Source organism: Tauraco erythrolophus, chromosome 7, assembly GCF_009769465.1.
Source record: "Tauraco erythrolophus isolate bTauEry1 chromosome 7, bTauEry1.pri, whole genome shotgun sequence".
Taxonomy (NCBI): Eukaryota; Metazoa; Chordata; class Aves; order Musophagiformes; family Musophagidae; genus Tauraco; species Tauraco erythrolophus.
In genome coordinates this window covers 40282026-40303241 of record NC_141471.1, presented here as the reverse complement: position 1 = coordinate 40303241, position 21216 = coordinate 40282026, and the positions used below count along the sequence as shown (strand labels likewise).

The 21216-nt window shown below is 36.8% G+C and overlaps 1 protein-coding gene across 2 annotated transcripts in view; it reads left to right on the top strand.

Moving 5' to 3' along the window:
- The window catches only part of TBC1D5 (TBC1 domain family member 5), a 322093-nt gene that overhangs the window by 225764 nt on the left and 75113 nt on the right, over positions 1 to 21216 (top strand). For both annotated transcript variants that reach the window (XM_086614565.1, XM_086614564.1), the window contains one exon: positions 15871 to 16013. In XM_086614565.1, coding sequence (XP_086470691.1) covers positions 15871 to 16013 — 143 coding nt within the window. The remainder of the gene's footprint in view (positions 1 to 15870; positions 16014 to 21216) is intronic.

Genomic DNA, 21216 nt, shown 5'->3' with positions numbered 1-21216 from the left:
GCCACAGAGGCAGAGAGGGATTTTTAGTGTCTCTTTCTACCTTGAAATTTCTGAGAAGCATACAGAAAATTGGAACTTGAATTCCTTGCTGGAGGAATACTTCTGGCTGGTAAGAAACAAATAATTAAAAGTATTTTCTTGACTTCTGAAATGGAGCACCTGTTTGAGGTGGAGAAAGCTGTAAAACCTGGCATATTTTCATTGTGGCTGGTTTTGGTCCATATATAACCATTAGTTAATCTAAAACAGTGAATTAGCAGACAAAAATAGGGTCTAGAAGTTCCAGACAAGTTTGCACTGCTAACCCTAATCAGAAACCCACATATATGTAGTAGAAACTTCCTGAAAATACTTAATACTGTATAAATGTAAACTGAAAGAGGGTAGGTTTCGATTAGATCTTAAGGAAGAAATTTTTCACTCTGAGGGTGGTGAGGCACTGAAACAGGTTGCCCAGAGAAGTTGTGGATGCCCCATCCCTGGAAGTGTTCAAGGCCAGGTTGGATGAGGCTTTGAGCAACCTGATATAGTTGAAGGTCTCCCTCCCCATGGCAGGGAGGTTGGAACTAGATGATCTTTAAGGTCCCTTCCAACCCAAACCATTCTATGATTCTATGAAATAAGGTAGAAATGGAGAAGAAACAGCTCCCACTGTCTCTCTACATTGGCTGGAGTTGGGACATGAGAGCTGTTTAAAGCATGACTTGACGTGATACTTATGGTGCCCATATGGCCAGTCCCAGATATGCGTGGCAATAAATATGTGTCCGACTCTCAGGACAACCCAAACTCTCACATTTCCCATCCCACATTGCCTTCGTGCACGTCAAAATCTCTTCCTAGCACAGAGCTTCTTCCTAGCATAGAGTCTTAGCAGACAACTACTTTGGCCAAGGAGAAATTAATATGGTCTCATCTGATCTGTCTGTATTTCAGGCATGGGTGTGATTTGACCTTGGATGTGGATAGCATAGTTTTTAACTCCTCTTTCATCCTCCTAATTTGCTCTGAATATTGACTATCAGTACTAGCTGAAAATATAGCATATATTCAACTATACTATGTCTGAAATTTGTGATTGGATAGCAAGTAGAAAACAGATACATCATCTTAACCATCAAAATGTGTAGCCTGCAGTCTCACTATTCATTTCATTGTAATCACAATCGTATTCTTGCCATGGCCTGCAAAGCAGAACGCAGATTTTCAGCATGGCAAAGAGCAGAAAGCAGACTGAGAAAACAGTGGTTCTGCTCCCTCTGCAGGGTTGCATCTCCAGCTGCAGGGTCTTCTCTCTATGTCAGAAGCCGTGTGGTGGGCAGAGGGAGAGTCCTGCAGATCCCTTTGGAGAGAGCAGTCACTTCGGCTTTGAGCAAGACCATATGCTACTGCTTTCACCTCCTACCAGCACCCGCTATGGATCAGGAGAAAGCTGAATCCATTGCACAGGCTTAGGGCTGAGAGCAGTACCCACATTGCACACAAATCTCCCCTTAGGTCATCTGTCTCATTCTCCAGAGCTCCTGTGAAAAAAAATCCTCACTGATACTTCTCTTCAAGCTAAATCTTCTGATCCCTCTTGTCTGTCCTTCACCTCTTCCTTCCTTCCTGCATAGTATTTATTTCTCTCCTTGTTTCCTTCTTTGAATTATTGGCCTCCTTTATATACTCATTCCCTCTCCACATATGAGTGTCTATGTGCACAGATGGGATTTCTGGGACAGTCAGTATATAATTTTCCACAAACACTGTTATTTAAAAACAAACTTGATCATCTCAATCAAAAGGGCATAAATGGAAAAAAGGTTTTTTTTTCAGCCTTAGAACCAGCTCTCCATTAAAAGTTGCTATGTCTGACGCTAAGCAGATCCAGTCCCTCGTTTTTGCCGATAAACTTATTTGCTGATAATGTCCCTATTAGCAGTGAGCTGTGCGAGGTGTGCGTATCATTCTTGTTTGCTTACATAGACATTTGTCAGCAAGTTTTATGCCCGGAAGTGTTGTCAAATAAAATTCTTGTCATTAAATAAGGAGTTAAATTTACTTTATAATATTACACCTGCTCAGAGTCCTCTGTCTATTTTTATTTCATTACAATTACTTTTATGGTTTTAAACGATGTATCTGTCTCCTCACAGTATGTGAAAGATCTATACAGATGGAAGACAGTGACTATAAAAGGAAAGCTACTGTTGTGGTAGAGGTAGATGTATTGGAAAAATAGATGAAAAATAGCAGTTCTTATTGTTCTTTTTAACAATAGTGGGTGAATTTCTACAATACTGTGGGTTTTCTTGAAGTTCTGTGTTTACATAGTGTCATTTTACTGTCATTTCCACAAACTTGGGTTATTGATTCCTCCTCTCATGTCCAAAATAGGTAAGCACGCTTTCATCAGTTGTATTTATGGCATCCCTGCGCAGCAAGACGTGAATTCTTTAGTGCTTCCTACTCCTTTTAATAAGGACTAACTTGTTGATTCCTAACTGTGGACAGCTAGTCAAGTTTGGAATTGTCTTTGATTGCAAACATTTTGATTTTGAGTGACGTGCCGATATAAACGCATTTGCATTAGTTGATTTGCAAGAAATGTTAGGGAAGTGGTAAGACTACTGCTATGCTTTCAGAGGAACAAAAAGCAGCCGTCCGTTATTAATGAATTTTTTTAAGCTTTTACTTATATCTTAGAGATGACCAGTTGTTCTGACCACAAAATGAAAAGAAAGAATAATTAAAATAAGTGTTGTTTTTTGGAATAATTAAGTGTTATTTTTTGGCCTATACTTCGTGCTTTCCAAAGACTGCTCATAAAAATTGTCAGCTCTTGGTAGCTGTCAGTTCAGCTGACCAGCCTGACTGTCAGTTCAGTGCTGCCCCATGGTCCCTCTGCTTCGAGATATACATTTCATGCACACGGTAGTATGTAACTCATAGGTGTACAGAATCATAATAGAGCATTTCATCACGTCTAAATAAGAGTAGATGCACGCTGTCTGAATGGTTAGCTGTTGAAAACATTGAATACAAGACATTTGACACTAATTTTACTGGTCAAATCTTCCCCTGAAAGGAGTCTGCCCTTACAAGCTGTTCACAAGGTACCTTTTGCAGAGAGAGCCTGGCTTGATGGGTCGTCGCGTAAGCTACTTGACATTTGTCCCCAGTCAGACCGGATGCCACATGAAAAATTTACTCAGGCACAGGGCTCCCAGGAATAAACATTTCTCTGGTGTTGCTCACCGGGGACTCGGCAAGGTGAGCGGAACTCCAACTTGTCACGGATGCTCTGTTCTGACAAACATAAGTAGATGCTAATGGCTAAATCGTGACAGAATAAAGTCCCACAACCATATGGCTAATTGCCACAACAATATCTTCAGTGTTATTAATCAAGTTTTCATAGTGTGCCATGATAATTGGAATAATTAGAAACAGCATAGGCATTGCTTGCCTCTGCCGCACATACTGCAGACAGGGACCTGGAACAACCGCAATTGCTCTTTCTGTGCAGCGTTGTTTAGCGCTTTCCTTTCCAGCAAATACTATGGTTAATTAATGAATTAGCTTTTTGCCACCAGAGTGTTTTATTGCTAGCAGGGCTTCTGCAGGGGCACATAGGTAGCTAAATGAAACCAGTAAACCCTTGTGTGCCTCCGAAAAGATGCGATATTCCCATAGGGCTGCCACTACACGACACAAAACTCCAACAGTCATCAGTACTTTGTTTCACGAAAGTAAAAGTTCTTGTTCTTGTAACTAATAGGTAAAACAACTTTTTTCAACTGTGTACAGAAAGGATAAAACAACTTTGAAGTATGCATTATTTTGTTTAACAGTTCAAATGAAAGCAAGACTCTGGATAACAGTGGTGCAAGTAACCTACCAGGCAAAAGAAGTTAGTTCTTACTTGCCTTACCCTGCTTTATGATGGAATTGTGCTCCAAACTTATATTCTGCCTTTGAACTAAGGTTATAAATAGAGTGTTCATTCTAACTCTTATTTACACTACGCAGCTAAATCATCCTTTTGCGTGCTACCTATTGGAACAGCCTCACTTCATTCTTACGTTTAGGAGTACAACAGCACGGAGGAAACGCTTGTATTTTCTCAGTGCATGCATCAACATGTAGCTGACTGGTCACTAAAACTGGCAGATTGATGATGATGACTCCCTTCGCTGGATGTATAAAGGCATTTAGCTAGGCTAATAGATTGAAATGGACTGCTGCATGTATGGCCTCTGAACAGCTTCTTAATTTAGTTTTAGAGCGTACAATAGATGTAATATTGAATTCAGTCATGATATAAATCTTCTCTCCTCATTTTAAAAAATAAATAAATTTATTCTCTAGAGTGGAAAGCCACAAAGAGGTTTTAAAATGTTATATACTTAATTATAAAGAGGTTTGCAGAAATAAGCCCCCAATTCAGGTGATAGGTAGGAATTCTGTCAATTTTAGGTTTATTGCTGTTTAATTTTGACTCTCAAGGGGGAAGCATCTCTGAAACAAGTCGTTACACTGTGATGAAGAGAAATATAGAAAGTCAGGATTCTCTCCCTACTGAAGGCTGCTGTGGAGATGGTCTGGCCCCTCTGGGTTGCAGCTTCAAACAGGGAATTTCCTTAGAGTTCCTTCCTCTACAGAGTTGATGTAAAGTTGGGTGCTCCAGTCATTCATGGAAGATACCCAAACAAAATCCTACATGCATAGAAAATGATACTTTAAATAAGTATCTGTCTAGTGGGTTTCTGCCTCTGTTTTGCTGTCCTATTATCTCTACACATTTTTCTTACCAGTTCATTGGCAAGGAATTTATTTCTCTCTGGTGGTCTAGTTTTACCTGTGTTCATATTCAGCATAATTAGCAGGAATTTTCCAAATGCTAAAATAAGTCTTCTGCAAAAGGTATGTATAGTAAAATTTTGTTGATGTTAATAAAGTCTTCATTACTCGTGCCTCTTTTATTCTGAGCACAGCTGCCAAATAGCTTAATAAGTTTTTTTTTGTTTTCTTCATATCAAAGTATCAAAATTTCAATTTCTTATGCTTTAAGCCCAACTGAAAGATTATCACTTTGTAAAGCCCATGTCCTTTTACTTCAGATATGTTTGATGTATGTTTATGCAGTCTTATGAGATAAAGGAGGCAATCTGATACATAATTTAATTAGCTTAAAGTTACCATTTTACTTTATAATGCATATTCTTGGATATACTGCCATCCTTAATTTTACTATAAAAGCCTAAAACTGTCTCAGTTACCAGCTGAATTCTCTGTAACACCAAAAAACACCTGTGGTGGAGAAATGGGATTAGAAAGAAAAAATTACTTACATGGACTGTAAACTAGAGGCATGGTCACAACAGTCATGGTGCCTTGTTGGTTTGAATACAGTGTGTTTTCCCGTAGCAGTTCCATTACTGGATATAGGCAGATAGCTTCTGAAGAATTTAAAAAAAAAAGTTAAATTTCCTGAAATTTTTAATATGTTTTATTTAGCATACCAAAAATAAGTTCATTTGTTTTAACATTTCCATACAGAGTAAGAGAAAGAAGCTTCAATTGTAAATTTCAATTTTTTATGGACAGAAAAGACATTTTATTTAATGGTGATAGGGAAGTCTCCAAGATGTAATACAAACTTCATAATATTTTATCAGTACTTATTTGTATACTTTAGAGCTATTAACAAAATTCTCTCTCTTCATTTTAAAATACATGTCTCTCTGATTAAGTTTTGTCCAAGTGGATTCTACAGAGAAATGTAGTAACTCTATAGAAGATTTAACAATATGGGACGGTAAAATATTATAAATTCCTCTTTTAAATAGAGATTGTACAAAAGGTCGTTATAACTTTTAAACCTACTGCGTGCATCTTGATTCAATGGATAAAGCTATTAGCAAATTTATTTTATCATCTTAAGAACTGTGTTTTAATTACAACACTGAGAGTTGTTTTTGTAATATAATTTCTCCACTTTAAAACCAGATTTAATCATTGCTGTTTAAAGATGGAGAAGTTGGGGGGTGGTGGAGTTCCTAATTGCTAATAGCTGATATCAGTAGGAACTTCACTAATTTAGAAGTGCCTCTTTTGTTTCAATAGGTTTATTGCAGCAAACAGTGTTTAAAATCATTCACCTGTAATTATTTTTGTTAAAAAAAGAAAATGTTTTTGCTACTCTGCAGTAATTTTCAAAATGCACATGCATCATCAGTATTTAGGACTGTAGGTTTCAATTGCATAGAGGTGAAGAGCAGTAAGAATTCAGTAGGCACACCTTCAAGGTCTTACATTTTTCTCTTATGAGTGCAGACACTGGTCATTAAGTTACGGTTTTAGATATGTATCAGAGATGTAATCCCATACCCCTTGCATTTAATGGGTGTTTATCATTGGCTTCAAAAGGTTTTTTTTCCAGTAGGAGGTAGCAACCTCATCTGGTCCTTCTACTTTATCATCATAACTTTGTCACACTGAACCATGCTTTTTAAATCTGGATATGGCCTGAGCTGTTTAAATGTAGTTGTTTTGCAGAAACATAGCAGTATTCTTCAGTCCTTTTCCCTTTGAATAAAAGCACAGTTTAGCCCAGATAATTTATAAATGAGTCACGGTATAACAACTGGACTTTTCATGTTGTTATCTCTGTATATTCTGGCCAGCGTTTAAAAATGAGTACCTCAACTTTGATCTGTGACGTTTGTTGTCAACTTGGAGCACCTTTTTAAAAAGTCTTGAGAAATGTCTAGAACTTCTGTACTTTAAAAAAAAAATCATTAATGCCTGAAACTATGCTAGATTATTTTATTATGATCATTATTCTATAGGTAACTACTGGAATGCAACAGTTCTATCCACCCTTCACAATAGTGAATGGTCAGTAAATTGCTATAGTCCAGTAGTTGAACATCTTCAGTATTTAACTGCAAACACAGGCTATTAATGTCAATACAATGCTTGTAATAGCTGTTAATTACTAAGGCTTTGTAAAGTGTCAGGTATGTGAAATACTAAAATTGAAGCATTTTAACTGTAATGTTTAGGAGGAACGGAAAAGAAACTCAAGTGTACTCTTCTCCCACAGCAGAGATTTTCTTTAAATTAAATGCTACATTCAGTGCAAATCTCTGATCACTTAAGAGTTACATCCACAATATAAATATCCACTTAAAGGTCCAGTTTCTCCCATCTTTCTCACTGAAAAAAAAATGGGAAACTTGTTTCTTCTAAAAGCATTCAAGTTCTTAGCTCTATTTTTGAAGTTTTTAGTGTTACAGAAAAGACAGTTACAGACTTCTCTCTGATACTAAACAAATCTTTTTTCAAATCAGTTGAACAAACTAATGAGAGAGAGCTGCAAGTTTACAGTCTTGCAGTACCTAAAAACCAAAATAGACTCTGAAAATGTTTGAGAGATGAAGTGGAAAGGAGAAAAGTGTCTGTAATCTAACCAAGCCAGTACAGCAAGCTAAAAAATGATGGAGATCGGCACTGATTATGAAAAACAGTGATTGTGTCTTACAATTTGTTAGCCCAATATTACTGTCACAAATAAATTTAGATTCAAATTTTTCCAGAAAAGGACTATTGCAAATTTGATGTGGCAAAGCCTGCAAATAAAACTAACTACTTTAAAAAGCATTTGAATTTGTGTAGAAACTAGAATTCTCTCAGAGAAAAAAGTCAAAAGAAAGTTGAGCCATTAGAGTAAAGAAAAGCTGAAGCAATTACATGCACATTAAGAGCTTGTTTCAGCCAGTCATATTATGGGAGTTTTACATTAAGAAGATCAATCAAATAAATTGCAAAATCAGAGCAGTAACCCAAGATTATACAGGTTTATAAGCTTGATTAGGCTGATTTCCTGCTTTTGTAGGACTTTATCAAATAACCTGTGAATCAGATCCTATCTTACATGATATCTATCCAGAATTTTGTAGTAACATCTGATCAGAGTTTAAAGATTCAAGTATGGAAAACCACTACATTGTTAGGCAAGTTTCGACAATGGTCTGCTTTCATTGCAGGGTGGTTATTTTTGTTTATAGGGTTATCGTGGAAGGGGAGAACTGCTTGTGGTGATCTTTTGGCATATATTATATATGACTTTTTGCTGGTATGAATGTGTATCATCTTCCTCTTGGTGAAACCATGCTGACTACTCCTGATCATTTTCTTGTCCTTCATGTGAAGATCAAGGTGAGGCTTACTGGCTTGTAGTTCCCTGGATCCTCCTTCTTAATCTTCTTGAAGATAGGAATGACATTTGCTGTCCTCCAGTCTATGGACATTCTCCCAGTCACCACGGTTGATCAAAGATTATTGGCAGTGGTCTCACAATGACATCTGCCAGCTCCCTTGGCACTCATGGGTGCATCCCATCAGGGCCCATGGACTCATGTATGTCCAGCTTGCTGAAGTATTCCCTGACCTGATCCTCTTACATCAAGGGTACATCTTCCTTGCTCCAGCCTTTTCCCCTGTCTCTGGGACCTTCCTGAAAGCTGGTCTTGCTAGTGAAGACTGAGACAAAGAAGGCATTCAGTACTTAAGCCTTTTCCACATCCTACGTAACCAGGTATCCTGGTTATGGAGTAGAGTAGAAACGTTGAGCAGAATTTTAAAATCAGGGACAGGTTTTAGTGAGTATGGTTACAAGTGTAAAAGTTTTAAAGAATATTCCTTATCATTGGGGTGTGTACGACAGCAGGGTGAAGTGGTAGGAGAAATGTACACTTTGAAATGACTGCATGAAGGCACAAAATATGTCACTCTTGTCAACATTAAGTGGATTCCCATAAATTCGCATGAAAGAACTTGCAAAACGTATTCAGAACATCAAAATACAGCTATCAACACTTACAGTACAAAACAGTACAACAAGCTAGAACTACATCAGAGACCAAGACCATAGCAAGAATATGAAGGAAAATAATCTTTCCTCTAGCAGGGACACTGCTACTTCTGGTAAACATGCCCAAGGCACCTAGCAGTAGTTACTGGTACCACCCAAGAAGTTGACTGTAGGTGAGGAGCAGCAGTAGGTGACGGCAGCAGCTATGGAAAGTCTGAAGCCAAGGGCAGCACCAATGCTGAAACAAGTGCCTAAAGTTAGTTAAGAGCTGGAACAGTAACATACCCAAAGCAGGCTAACAGGTTCAATAGTTTTACTGTAGTACATTCCTAAGTATTAAACATTACTGCTATGAGGATGCAATGGCACCTTTTTCATTAAGCACATTCCTGCAAGTGAGTGTATTACTGTTAGTCTGGCTTAAGACCGCACTAAGTGCTTTTGCCAAGACAGGTAAATTACAGTAAGGAGGGGAGGTAATTATTAGAAACTCAGTTCTCAGAAAGAAAAACCTTCTTTAATAAGGAAATGCATAGAGTCTTCCAAAAATGGAAAGAATTTTTCTTAAATGCAAAACTGAGTAGTCTTTGCCAGTAATCTTAAAGAAATCAAATAGGAAAGGAAATAATCCAAATAACAATTAGATGCTCATGTCACTTAATTTATTTGTAAAAGTAAAATTAAAGATATTTATTTTAAAGAGGTATGCTAGTCTGTGTATTATAAAGTAATTTACATAAAAAATTTTCAGGATATGTAGAACAGCAGGAATTTTCAACAGGACAAATCAAAACCGTTTTCCCTAGTGGAAAGAAGGCGACAAAGTATACTATGTACCAGGTTCTTGTTCATCACTTAGCCTAAATTTGAGTAGATTTATATTAATAAACAAGTGTTCATTATCATTACTATTTAATTTTAAATCTTTATTTTGTGTCAGGAAAAGCTATCATAGAGTTTGAAACCCGTGTAATCCATAATGTAATTGTGTGATTTCATTTTTGTTCGTATTGTTTTCAAACATCATAATTTATATCTTTGCATATAACTATTCTTTAAGGCCCTGGTGTCTAAGCTGCCAAGCAGAAAGCCTGTGAATCTTATCATAGTTTTTAAAGTTGGGAGCTTTTTAATATAATTATGCAAAACTTAAAAGAAGAGTGGATGTGACCACAAACCAAACAGAATTTGAACCAAAAAAACCCCTACATTGTATCCCCCTATCAATAGAGCCATGATTCATGCATTTGGTGCAATGATCCACCAAATCTTCATGCAGCCAGTACAGGAGAAGCCAGATGAGATGAACACTTCGCATGAGAGTGCAGGACAGGACAATCCCACTTAGATCATGGTCAGACCAAGGTGTGTATGTCGTTCTCTGGCAGAATAATAGTCCACATAGAAACCTGAAATGACTAAACCATATAAGGCAGCTGTATGCGTACACATAATAATAATCTTTTTATATACTTTGTATTATCTTTAAGGAGAAGCTGAATGGTTTGTTAGATCCTGGCACACGCTTTTTCCCTCCTTATCACACACACTTTTGTACAATCAGCATATACTGCTGGAGATGATGTGGTAGAAATCTATAATATTTAAATGTTTTAAAGCCCAAAGAAAATCTGATCATCTCATCTGCTTTGTCAAATGACAATGGCCACATGATTTTATCTAATAAATCCAGAATTAACATTTGAATTTATGGTTGAAGTAAACACATCTTGTAGCAAGATGTCTGTTTTCATTCCCTTCACAATTTAAGTAGATTAAGGAAAAAAATGCAACATATACTGTAACAACATCTCACTGTACATCTTTTATGGTTGGTGTGCATATAAGAGTATGCTGTGTGTAAAATTTTCAGCGTTCAGACAGAACACATCAGAAATTTATGTAAATTCCTCAAAGTCTGATGAGCTTCCCGCATAACTTCTTATACAAGTTTTTTAGCTTTATTGGAATTTCACATGCTTCTTTCTGTTCTGACAAAATATTTAATTTCAATAGGGTTTTGTTTATTTTAGAAATGTCATTTTGTTAATTGTTACACTTACCCTTTTTGCCTTTCTTCTCATCTGCGATCATCAAGAGTTTCTCAAGTACCGCGAGCAGTGCTGCCCTTCCACAAGACCCTGGTAAAGAGTAGCTGAAAGAAGAAGTTGTGATTATACTTGGGGCATGTTTCCTTCAGTATCTTGTATCATTTGAAGGTTTTATTAATCTCTTTAGGACGTTCCATACAAAATCCCTGAGCTGTATAAAGCCACGGGAGTCTTAATAAAAACAAGATTTATTAAGAAAGGAGACAGAACACTGAAGAAATGGACCGTATAACAGGTCTGACCTGAAGTGTTGCTAAAGCTTGTCTTGATTGGTCTGCTTCATAACATTAAAAGAAAGTAACCTGCCTTACGCGTCCTCTGATTGAACTTGCCTGTCTCCCCTCTGACTGCTTCTGGAAACTACCAAATCCAGGAGAGTTTCTGGTATCAAGTGTCATCTTTCGAGGGTGCTTTTGCAGTGTATTTGCAGCTATCTTTGCTCTTCCTTCTCCTCTACGCCAGCGCTGGCGAGCGCTGCTGCGGCAGCAGTAGCCCCTGTGTTAGCCCTGCCTGCTGCTGGGTGCCCCTGCAGAAGGACAGCCACGGAGACACGCAGCCTTCTGCATCTGCAGCCCACCCAGTACTGCTTATAGCCTGGCATCGAACAATTTGATTATCTTCCATATAGCTTTAAGTTCTTTTGAAAGTGTTTTACAAATGCCACTCCTCATCCTTTTTCCATATCTTATTTTTGAACAAGCAGATCACAGCTCAAGTCTGTCTACCCTTTCTCCTAAATTATTGACCATGACTTTACACAGTAAATTGCACTGGCTACAAATGTTTGCTTGAACATAATTCATGACAGAGTTTAAAGAGACAGAGCTTACATATCATTTTCTCAGTCAGTAAACAACTGATGTTAATTCTGGCATTTCTCAGCTTCCAAGTGCTTAGTTTTGATAAGATGGTGTTCTTTTCAATACTTACAGTCCGTTTAAACAATTTTCTTATTTTAAAAAAAAGCAGCAAAACTTGCACTGAAAATGAAATGACATCCTGCAAAATCCTACTCACCCTCCCTTTCTCTGGAAGGTTCCAACTAGTGAGTATTGCAAGTTTTGAAAGAAAGATGAACAGGATCCTTCACCTTCACATGTGGTGCTACGTGGCACTAGGCATTGCAGGTGGATGGTGCGCACCTCTGCCATTTCCCATGCAGGAAGGAGGGTGCAGATGGGGCGAAGAACGGGATGGCAGATGCACCATTGGGATGGTGGCAAGAGTTAGGAAGATAAAGAACGTAGTCTGTGGAAATCTGCACTCTAGGTCAACCGGGGGATTATTGAATTTGTGCATTTCTTTAAATATACACAACAAAAAGGAAATGCCAGAGACCTTGTTGTTTTGATTCTAGACCTTCTAATGAAATGCTCGGGGAAAAAAATAAGTTAAGCATGAGCAGAATTTTTTTGGCCTTGTTCTAATGAATAGTATCAATTAATAAAGAAAAATCAAGCCTTGAGCAGATGCTTGGAATGGAAATTGTACTGCAGATGGAGTTTAGCAAAAGTATAAATGGCTGAAAACAAGCTCTTGCAGTAGAATTTTTAGGCAACTTGTTGACAATTTGTAGGTCCTAGATTTAGTTATGTAGAAGTAGCTTCAGAGCCATGCTTTCCCTTGCCTGGCATTATGTTTTTTCTTATTCTTTCTGATTTCATTGTGTCATCTTGTGCTCATAAACATTCCTAAACTGCTTGTATCACCTCGTCTGTAACCATTTCTTAAGCTTATTTAGTTTTTTTTAAGAGTTCTCTGCCTTCCAAGAAGACAGAGAAGATAACCGGCTAAATATATGTAACTTAACATAAGTTAATTTTATTGATGCTTGGAGAATTGTCCTGTAAATCTGTCAAAATGGTTTTGGTTTTAGTTAAAGCTGGTAAGGCTGGATCATTGCGTGATTTAATGGCTTTGCTAGAACACAGTTTTCTCCTACTTTCCCTATATTGTAAGGTCATTAATGAATCATTATCTATTGCTAGTAATTACTGATCTCTTGAGAATATTGGTTTAATTATATAGGAATCATAAGTGGAAGATACCGTTACATATTCTACAATGTACATAGTAGTACCTTGGTGTATTATGGCTTTAAAGAATCTGTACTTTTTTTTGTAGATTTTAATTGCTAAGTATGCCTGGTAAAATATGAATTATTGTATTACTGCCTGTGATAAAAGGTATACTATTGTGAGCCTCACAGTCTGCAGGTGTAACAGATGTAAGGCAAGATTAACAGGACAGAACAATAATTAAACCACAGACAGCCATCTCAAAAAAAAAAAAAAAAAAAAAAGGTTTATCATGTCCAATGCAGTTATTAAGCATGTCTTAAATTCTTTGCAAATATTTGTAAAAGCAATAGAAATGTGTTAGTTTGAAAGACAGCTTTTCAGTGTGGACACTTACTTTAAGGAATTAATATCCCTTTTTATGCATATAAAAGCTGAGTGAAGTCCTGCCATAAGGCAGCGTGGTTTGTAGGCAATAGGGTCCTTGGCTTATAGATGCTATGAGCTAAATGCTGCTGAAAAAAAATAAGAGAGCAGTTAGTATACATGTATTTACAACAGTATGAATTGCTTACTCCCTTTAAGACAGGAAGGTTCAAATAATTAACAGTGATATTATGGTTGCACAAGGAAGTCCAGTTGTTCTTCAGCAGTCTACATCTGCGAAATCTGGTACCTCTGGGGACTAAGATTTAATTTTCCCAGGAGAAAGTATAAAAGCAGGAGAAAAAAAGGAATGACTTCTGCTTGAGCAGAACAAACCTGCATCTACAAACGATTAACACTGCATAATGAAGTAGTAAAGAAGCAAAAGAGATTTCTAATAAAAGACTAATAACAAATCCCATTACGCAATGGTGTATTTTTTCCCTTGAAGTGTATTAGACTTTTAGCAAGACTTCTGAACGAGATTTGGGTAGTTGCGAGCAAAGTCAGCTCAAATGTTCCAAGCTTAGCTGAAATTTCTTGTCTAACAGTTTGTGTGACTTGAAAGTTGCGGTTTTACGGGTGGGAGGGGTTGTTAATGCAAGTAATAAATAGGCTTCACGCAGAGTTTGGGTAATGTTTGTTTCACCATAGGATAATAGTCTCCTGAAGGCTAGGCGCTGTAGGGTAATGTGCCGCTATATGGTGAAATCCCTTAGAACAGACGTGGTGTTAACTGCACTCACTAAGCCTTGCTTTTGCGTTAATGGTTCTTCTGACTTCTCTTTCTGAGGCCGGAAAATAAGTCCTCATAGGAGAGGGGGTTGATTAGAGGGACGAATGCCTAGAGTCTGTGTTTTGTCACAGCTAATATTGTGACTTTTACAATTACTATGCTAACAGAAGAAGTTACAAGACCTTCGAAGATAAATGTTTGATATCAGGGTAACAAGGATGAGATGATGCTGACTTTTGAAATCACGTATTTTCACTTTTGAAAGGGAACATGTCTTGCAAGGGAAAAAATTCTGTGTAGCGATCTCTAAACCTGTAACGGATGTTTTTGTGGATTATGCATGTGGTTCCAGTGGCAGCAGGGGGAATAAAAGTTTAAGTGAACAAAACCTTGATTCGCAAACCAGTCCCTTCAGATTTCTCTTATAAGAGAGAGTCTTTTTGTACAGATTGTTGCTGTCTTACAAGCTTGTACTCGACTCACGTGTTGGAATTCATTTGTCTAGAAATGAACTTTTATTACTGGAATCAGGAAAAAAAAAAACAGATTTGGCCATAAACATGAGTTTCTAACATGAGTTCTGGTACAAAAGTGGTTAAACATGAGTTCTTACAAGTGAAACTAATCTTGATGAAATTTCTAGTTGCCTTTTTAGAAATTTTTGTGAGTTTTAAAAATGGCTTAATTTGCTTAGCAGAAATTTGCAATCAATCTTTTCTTGCCACTGAATAAACAGATTCCACATGCGTAATAATTTGCATATCCCAGCTAAAAATGTAATTCATTATTTTTAAGTCCATTTCATAATAACTATTTCAAGATTACTGTTACTAACTATTCTTTAGCTCTTTCAAACATAACCTTAGATAATCCTTGCCACCTAAAAAAGTACAAAGCTAGGGGGTCTGTTTTGGAACAGGAGAGGGAAGTGCCTTTCCTGAGGTCGGCAAATAAGTCAGTGTAAGAGCCAGAAATGGAAATAGGAAATCTTGAGAAGTAATTTTATTCTACTGCATCTCAAGCTTCCAGTCTCAAGCAAAAACTGCATTTAATAAGACAGATTTTCACATTTTTCTAGGTATGAAAAAAGCATGGATATGAACAGGAATTAATGGTATAGTCCACACGCAGATTATCACTAAATCTGGTGAAGATTTAAATTAGGTTTAATTAAAATAGCATGCATAGTATATTTTATGTGGAGCTGAAAACACTGTCATCAATAACAGGAAGGAAGCCTCTTCAAAGTGAGTGTGACACGGTCCGTTTTAACTGCTGTTTGGCATCCACCTCTGAACTGGATTTCACTTGACTGGGCTTTTCAGGGCTTCGCATAAACCACTGACTTCACCCTCCCCTTTTTGCTCTTCTAGGCTATTCTTGCGTAACATTTTCTCCCTTTCCTCTTAGATCACTATCACATTAAATGCTCAAAACTATGGTAGATAGGATTGATTTGTTTTGTCCTTTCAGGTTCACCCATGTAATAGCAGTCATTTAAGCTTCTACAGTCTATAACATATCACTTCTTTAATGTAGATGCAGTAAGATTTCCACAAATACAGTTAGTTAAGTGCTTATCACAGATCTTCACACTTTGCAAAATTTTCTGGTAAAATATTCTGGATTGTAGTTGATCCTGGGATACGTATCCAGACTTTACCATACTTGGCAAAACAGAGAAATACCAATCACATCTTTTCCTTTTTTTTTCAGGCGATGGGTGAGGCTCCTGTTTGGACGTGAATTCCCGCTTCAGGACCTTCTGGTTGTCTGGGATGCTCTATTTGCTGACAGTATCACCCTGAATTTAGTCGACTACATTTTTGTAGCCATGTTGTTATATATTAGAGATGCCTGTAAGTATCAACTATCTTATGATCTTTTAAAAAGAATGCAAACTTATTTTTCAAAGAAAAAGAGGACTTCCAAAACGCTAGATTTCATTGTGACTTTGTTAGCATACTGAAAATCGTTCCAAATGCTAGGAGAGGAGCCATTTATTATCAGATGCGGTCTGCTGTATTTATGAAACAAATTGTGTCTTGGAGTTAAATGCAGGTTTGTTTTCTGAGTAGTTCTGTGGTTTTATATGGAGCTGCAGATTTTATGTGCAGTAAGTGATACAGGTATGTATAGAGCTCCACCTTCTGACCAAGCTGATGAATTGAGTAAAGCCTCCAACACAGAATATTTTTATGCTGTTCTGCTGTGAGAAATGTGAAAATGCACAAGACAATGACTCATAATTTTCGAAGATATATCTTGAAGGAAATGTAAATGCAGAGATGAGTAACAATTACAAAATACGTTTATTCTATGCAAGAGTGGCATCTTTAAAAAATGATTGTTTCATTTTATTTTATTTTAGTACACCTGAAATATGTACAAAGGTGAATTCTTATGGGTTAGTCATGACCAATAAATACATTATGTTGGGACAAACAAGAAATCACAAAAATGTTGTTAGCTTATATAATTGTGAATGGGAAGAAGAAGGTATGTAATGCTTAATTAAGAGGCATTTACTTCAATCTCATCATATTTTGCAAAAGATTCTTTGTGCCACTTTGCCACAACAAAGTATGCATTTTGCAGTAAGGTACATGTCTGTCATTAAATATATGAATTCTGTAGCATGCTGTTCAGAGTTAATTATATACAATCTGTACTTTAGGTTGTAACAAGGTCACATATTTGACACAGTTTTATATTCTAGGACACATGAAGTTTTCAACATTTGTGGTTCCTATTTTAGGGCCCAATCTTGAAAATATAATGTGCATGTACTTTACACGTAGTGTCGTTCCACTGCTTGCCTTCATGTGGGTTTTTAATTACTTTTTAATAAACATGCAGCATATAGTACTACCTTACATTCCTCTCAAAGAAGTGGACATTTAATTCAGTTCAGAGCTTTCAAAATTAATGCTTCTGTTTCAGGATGATCTGATTCCACCTCATTATGTTCTGCAATCTAAATCTAGCTTGTTTACTTGCTGTAAATGGAAATAATCTTAAAATCTTCGGTATAGATATGTAGTGCAGATGCATGTAAAAATGTTTCTTAACATCAGTATTTTATTTTGTGTCATCATTTCCCTTCGAAAAAAAATCTTTAGAACTGTATTTGTAAGCACTCTCTCTCCTGGAGGAGGGAGGGTTGTTTGGGTTTTTTTTCTTTTGCTTTGTGGTGCTCACATACAAGTATCGGTATGAGGTAACTAAAAATGTGAGCTAAAAATGTGCTCTAGGCATCTGTATGAAATCAATCTCCCTCTTTTCTGTGAAATCCCAGGCTTAGTAAATAAAGTAGTAAATAGCTTTAAAGTGGAGTACATTTGCCCAAATGAGCTGCAAAGTCATGTCATCAGGACAGCTAATACTTCGTACATACACTGTTTCTTTAATAAGTAACTTGGTGTTCTACAGTTGGACCTAATTAGTTACTCTAAGCATAATAGAATGGTGAAACAGAATGCTTGGTCACAAAAACTGTAAAGTTGTCTATATTTTCAAAGTCAAGCTCGAACTATAGCAATTTCCATAGTTCTTGATTTGGTAAAAGAAAGTTTTTCTTATTTATCTGTTTTAGAAAAATTTTCCATTTTTCCTCATTTTCATATTGCTGATAATATTTGAGCTTTGAATAGAGTTCAAAGTTCTGTTGTAATATTTTTTAAAACATTCTCAAATAAAATAAGTTTCTAAAAGCTTGTCTTTATTTGGTGAAAGGAAATGAAACACCCAATGATGTCATAATCTATAAATAAACCATTTGGAAATTTTCAGTTTAAAAACTTTGAAACAATAGGAATAATAATAGAGCTCCTAAGATACTATGTTATAAAAATGTCAAACATAAGCAATGATAATAATACAATACTGAAGGCATTTGAGAGTTTAAAAGTTATGCAGATTCCCAACACATTTGGTGATGGGGAAAAGTTGCTGGTTTGGGAATTGATGGATTTATTTTTTTTCTATGTTTTATTATGATGTTCTCAATGATTTTAAGAAAATATTTCTGCTATATTTTTCATTCTATTTTTGTTTTGAAATCCTCCGTTACTCAAATGATATTTTACTCAAGGAGAAGGGAGCATTTAGATTATTATTTATATATATTAGAGATTTCAGATACATGATCATGTACACAGCCATTCTGAAAACTGCTCTGTTCAGTTTTACACCTGTATCCAAGCAGAGCTTTATCCGTGGAGTGATTAATCCTCACAAGCCAAGTGTAGAGTTGTGTACCTAAGTATCTGTGAGTTTTAATAAATTATTTTCTCGGTTTCTTTGGGAAAATTTATGCAAAATGACCTTCTTTTTTTAAATCTGTCAAATCAGAAGCATGAATATGTTACTTCTTTTTCACCAATATGAATGTACATGCAGTAGTTGATGAAATCAGAACAGAGGAGAGGATGTGGGGCAAAAATATATCTAATTTTCTATACTTCCCTTCCCTTCAAGAAGGACAAAAGTGAACACATCTGGAAGACCTGTCTGTATTTTGCATAGTAAACAAACGTCCTTATTGCACCAGGAGCTACTTTTGACTGATCAGTGTTAGAATAAGTATATTTTTATCCTGTTCCCACTCAAAGGCTAGCAATGGCCATTGTTAGGATGTATATTTTCTTACCTAAAAACGGTCTGAATATTTTGAGGGAAATAAAGGAGCCACAGCCTCTTCTTAGAGGAGCTGATTTGTTATTTTTGTTACAGCGCAAGATGATCATATTATCGGTGTTTAACTCAATGTAGGGCCTACTAAAGAGAACATAGCCATGCGTAAAGCAGCAGAGGCAAGTAGTCCCACCCTTCCTGGGTTGAGAAGTCATCTGGGTACAGGATTGGTGGCATCAAACATTAAACTCTTAAGAAATGACATGTGGCAGAAAATTACTACTTTGTTGAGGACAAGTACAGTTAGTTTACATGTTTTCCACCACTATTATTGATGCTTGCATCCAGGAATGGTTATCAGACCAACAGAGAAAAGTCAATCTCATCTAAAGCAGAAGGGAGAAAGAAATTTGATGTTCCTCCAGGCACTGCGTAACAAATATTAATCAAAAGGCAGTAAGATTACTTTCTCTATGCAGAGGAGTTTCTCTACTCCTTTCCCTAGAAATACCAATAGCATTCTTCTTTGGAGAAGTGAGAACGTGTTGTTCACAATAAAAGTTAGATCCAGGTGTGACTCTTGGCAAGCCAATTAGTGCAAGAAAAGCACAGGTACGGAAGCACCTAGCTTATTACAAGGCAGCTGGCCACAGCGTAGGATTTCCTCAGTTGAACTTCAGCATCATCCAGCTAATGCTGAGACTGGATAAATTTGTGTTGCACAGAATTTCCTTCCAAAAACTTTATCCTGCAGTTGATTCTTAGAAATCTTTTTAACTCTGATACGGTTATTCACTGGAGGGCTGTTTGTTTTGTTTTACTGCTATGTTAAGAAAACTGCCACTCTATTGGATAATATTATACATTATGTCTGGAAGAGACAAGAATTATAGAATAGTTTGTGTTGGAAGGGTCTTTAAAGATCATCTAGTTCCAACCTCCTGCCATGGGCAAGGACACCTTCCACTAGATCAGGTTGCTCAAAGCCCCAGCCAGCCTGGCCTTGAACACTTCCAGCGATGGGGCATCCATAACTTTTCTGGGCAACCTGTTCCAGCGCCTCACCGCCCTCAGAGTGAAAAATTTCTTCCTTAGATCTAATCTCAATCTCCCATCTTTCAGTTTAAAGCCATTACCCCTTGTATAAAGCCTCTTTCCAGCTTTCCTGTAGGCCCCCTTTAAATACTGGAAGGCTGCTAGAAGGTCTCCCTGGAGCCTTCTCTTCTCCAGACTGAAAAACCCCAACTCTCTCAGCTTGTCTTCATAAGAGAGGTGCTCCAGCCCTATGATCATCTTTATGGCACTCCTCTGGACCCACTCCAACAGCTCCATGTCTTTCCTGTGCTGAGGACCTCAGAGCTGAATGCAGCACTCCAGGTGGGGTCTCACCACAGTGGAGCAAAGGAGTAGAATCACCTCCCTCGACCTGCTGTCCACGCTCCTTTAGATGCAGCTCAGGATACGGTTGGCATTCTAGGCTGCGAGGGCACGTTGCTGGCTCATGGGCAGCATAGAGATCACTCTGAAACAAAGGGTACCAAGAGGAGTTTCAGCAAAGTAGTCACTTTAACCCAAGGTTCCCCAAGAAATAGAGCACTGGCAATAATGTTATCTTCTGTAAAGATTTCTACATGAAAAGGGGACAGATGAACATGTGAGGAAAACCCTAAAGATAAAATAAATATAAAAATTAGCAGGCCTTCCTCATTAAAGTGTTGGATTTTTTTTTTTACATTTCTTTGCATGGTAAGATTTCTTTTAAAATTTAACTTTTAAGAACCAGAGGGGGCACAAGTCATTACCCAACACTTTGAGTTTTTTTCCATTATTCAATTGCTTCACTATTCTATGTTTCAAAAAATTAACAATTAGAGTATATGTCTTGTGATTGAAAACCTAATTTTTTTTCAGAGGTCAAGTCTGCACCATTAAAATAAATTAGCTTTTTTAATATTTACTTTTCTCTATGTCTGTGAGACAGCAAAGAACTCTTCCAGGAAAAATAAAGAAAGGATAATTTTAATTCATTTTACACTGCAGACTAGAACACATACTAATCTGTTCAAAAGATAAATGCATTGGTCTTACTGCCTATCCTTTATAAAAGTATTTAGAATTTGCTATCAATTTTCAGTATTTTTATTTGCTTTGGTAAAAAACCATCAGGATCATAACTGCAGTACAGTATCTTAGATTTGATTTACATATGAGAGTTATGTACTATGTAGTGCTCCTATTATACTCCTCTGAAAGAACTCTGACGGAGACCATTGTATTGTGTTCATTATGCCAGCTTTGTGACTTCAAGAAGAAAAAAACAGGTACCTGAATATGAACAAGAAAAACAAAGGGTAGGAAGAAGAACAGGCAGAACAGATAAAGAATGAGTAGGATAAGTGAGTGCTTTACAAATGAAAGCAGATGTAT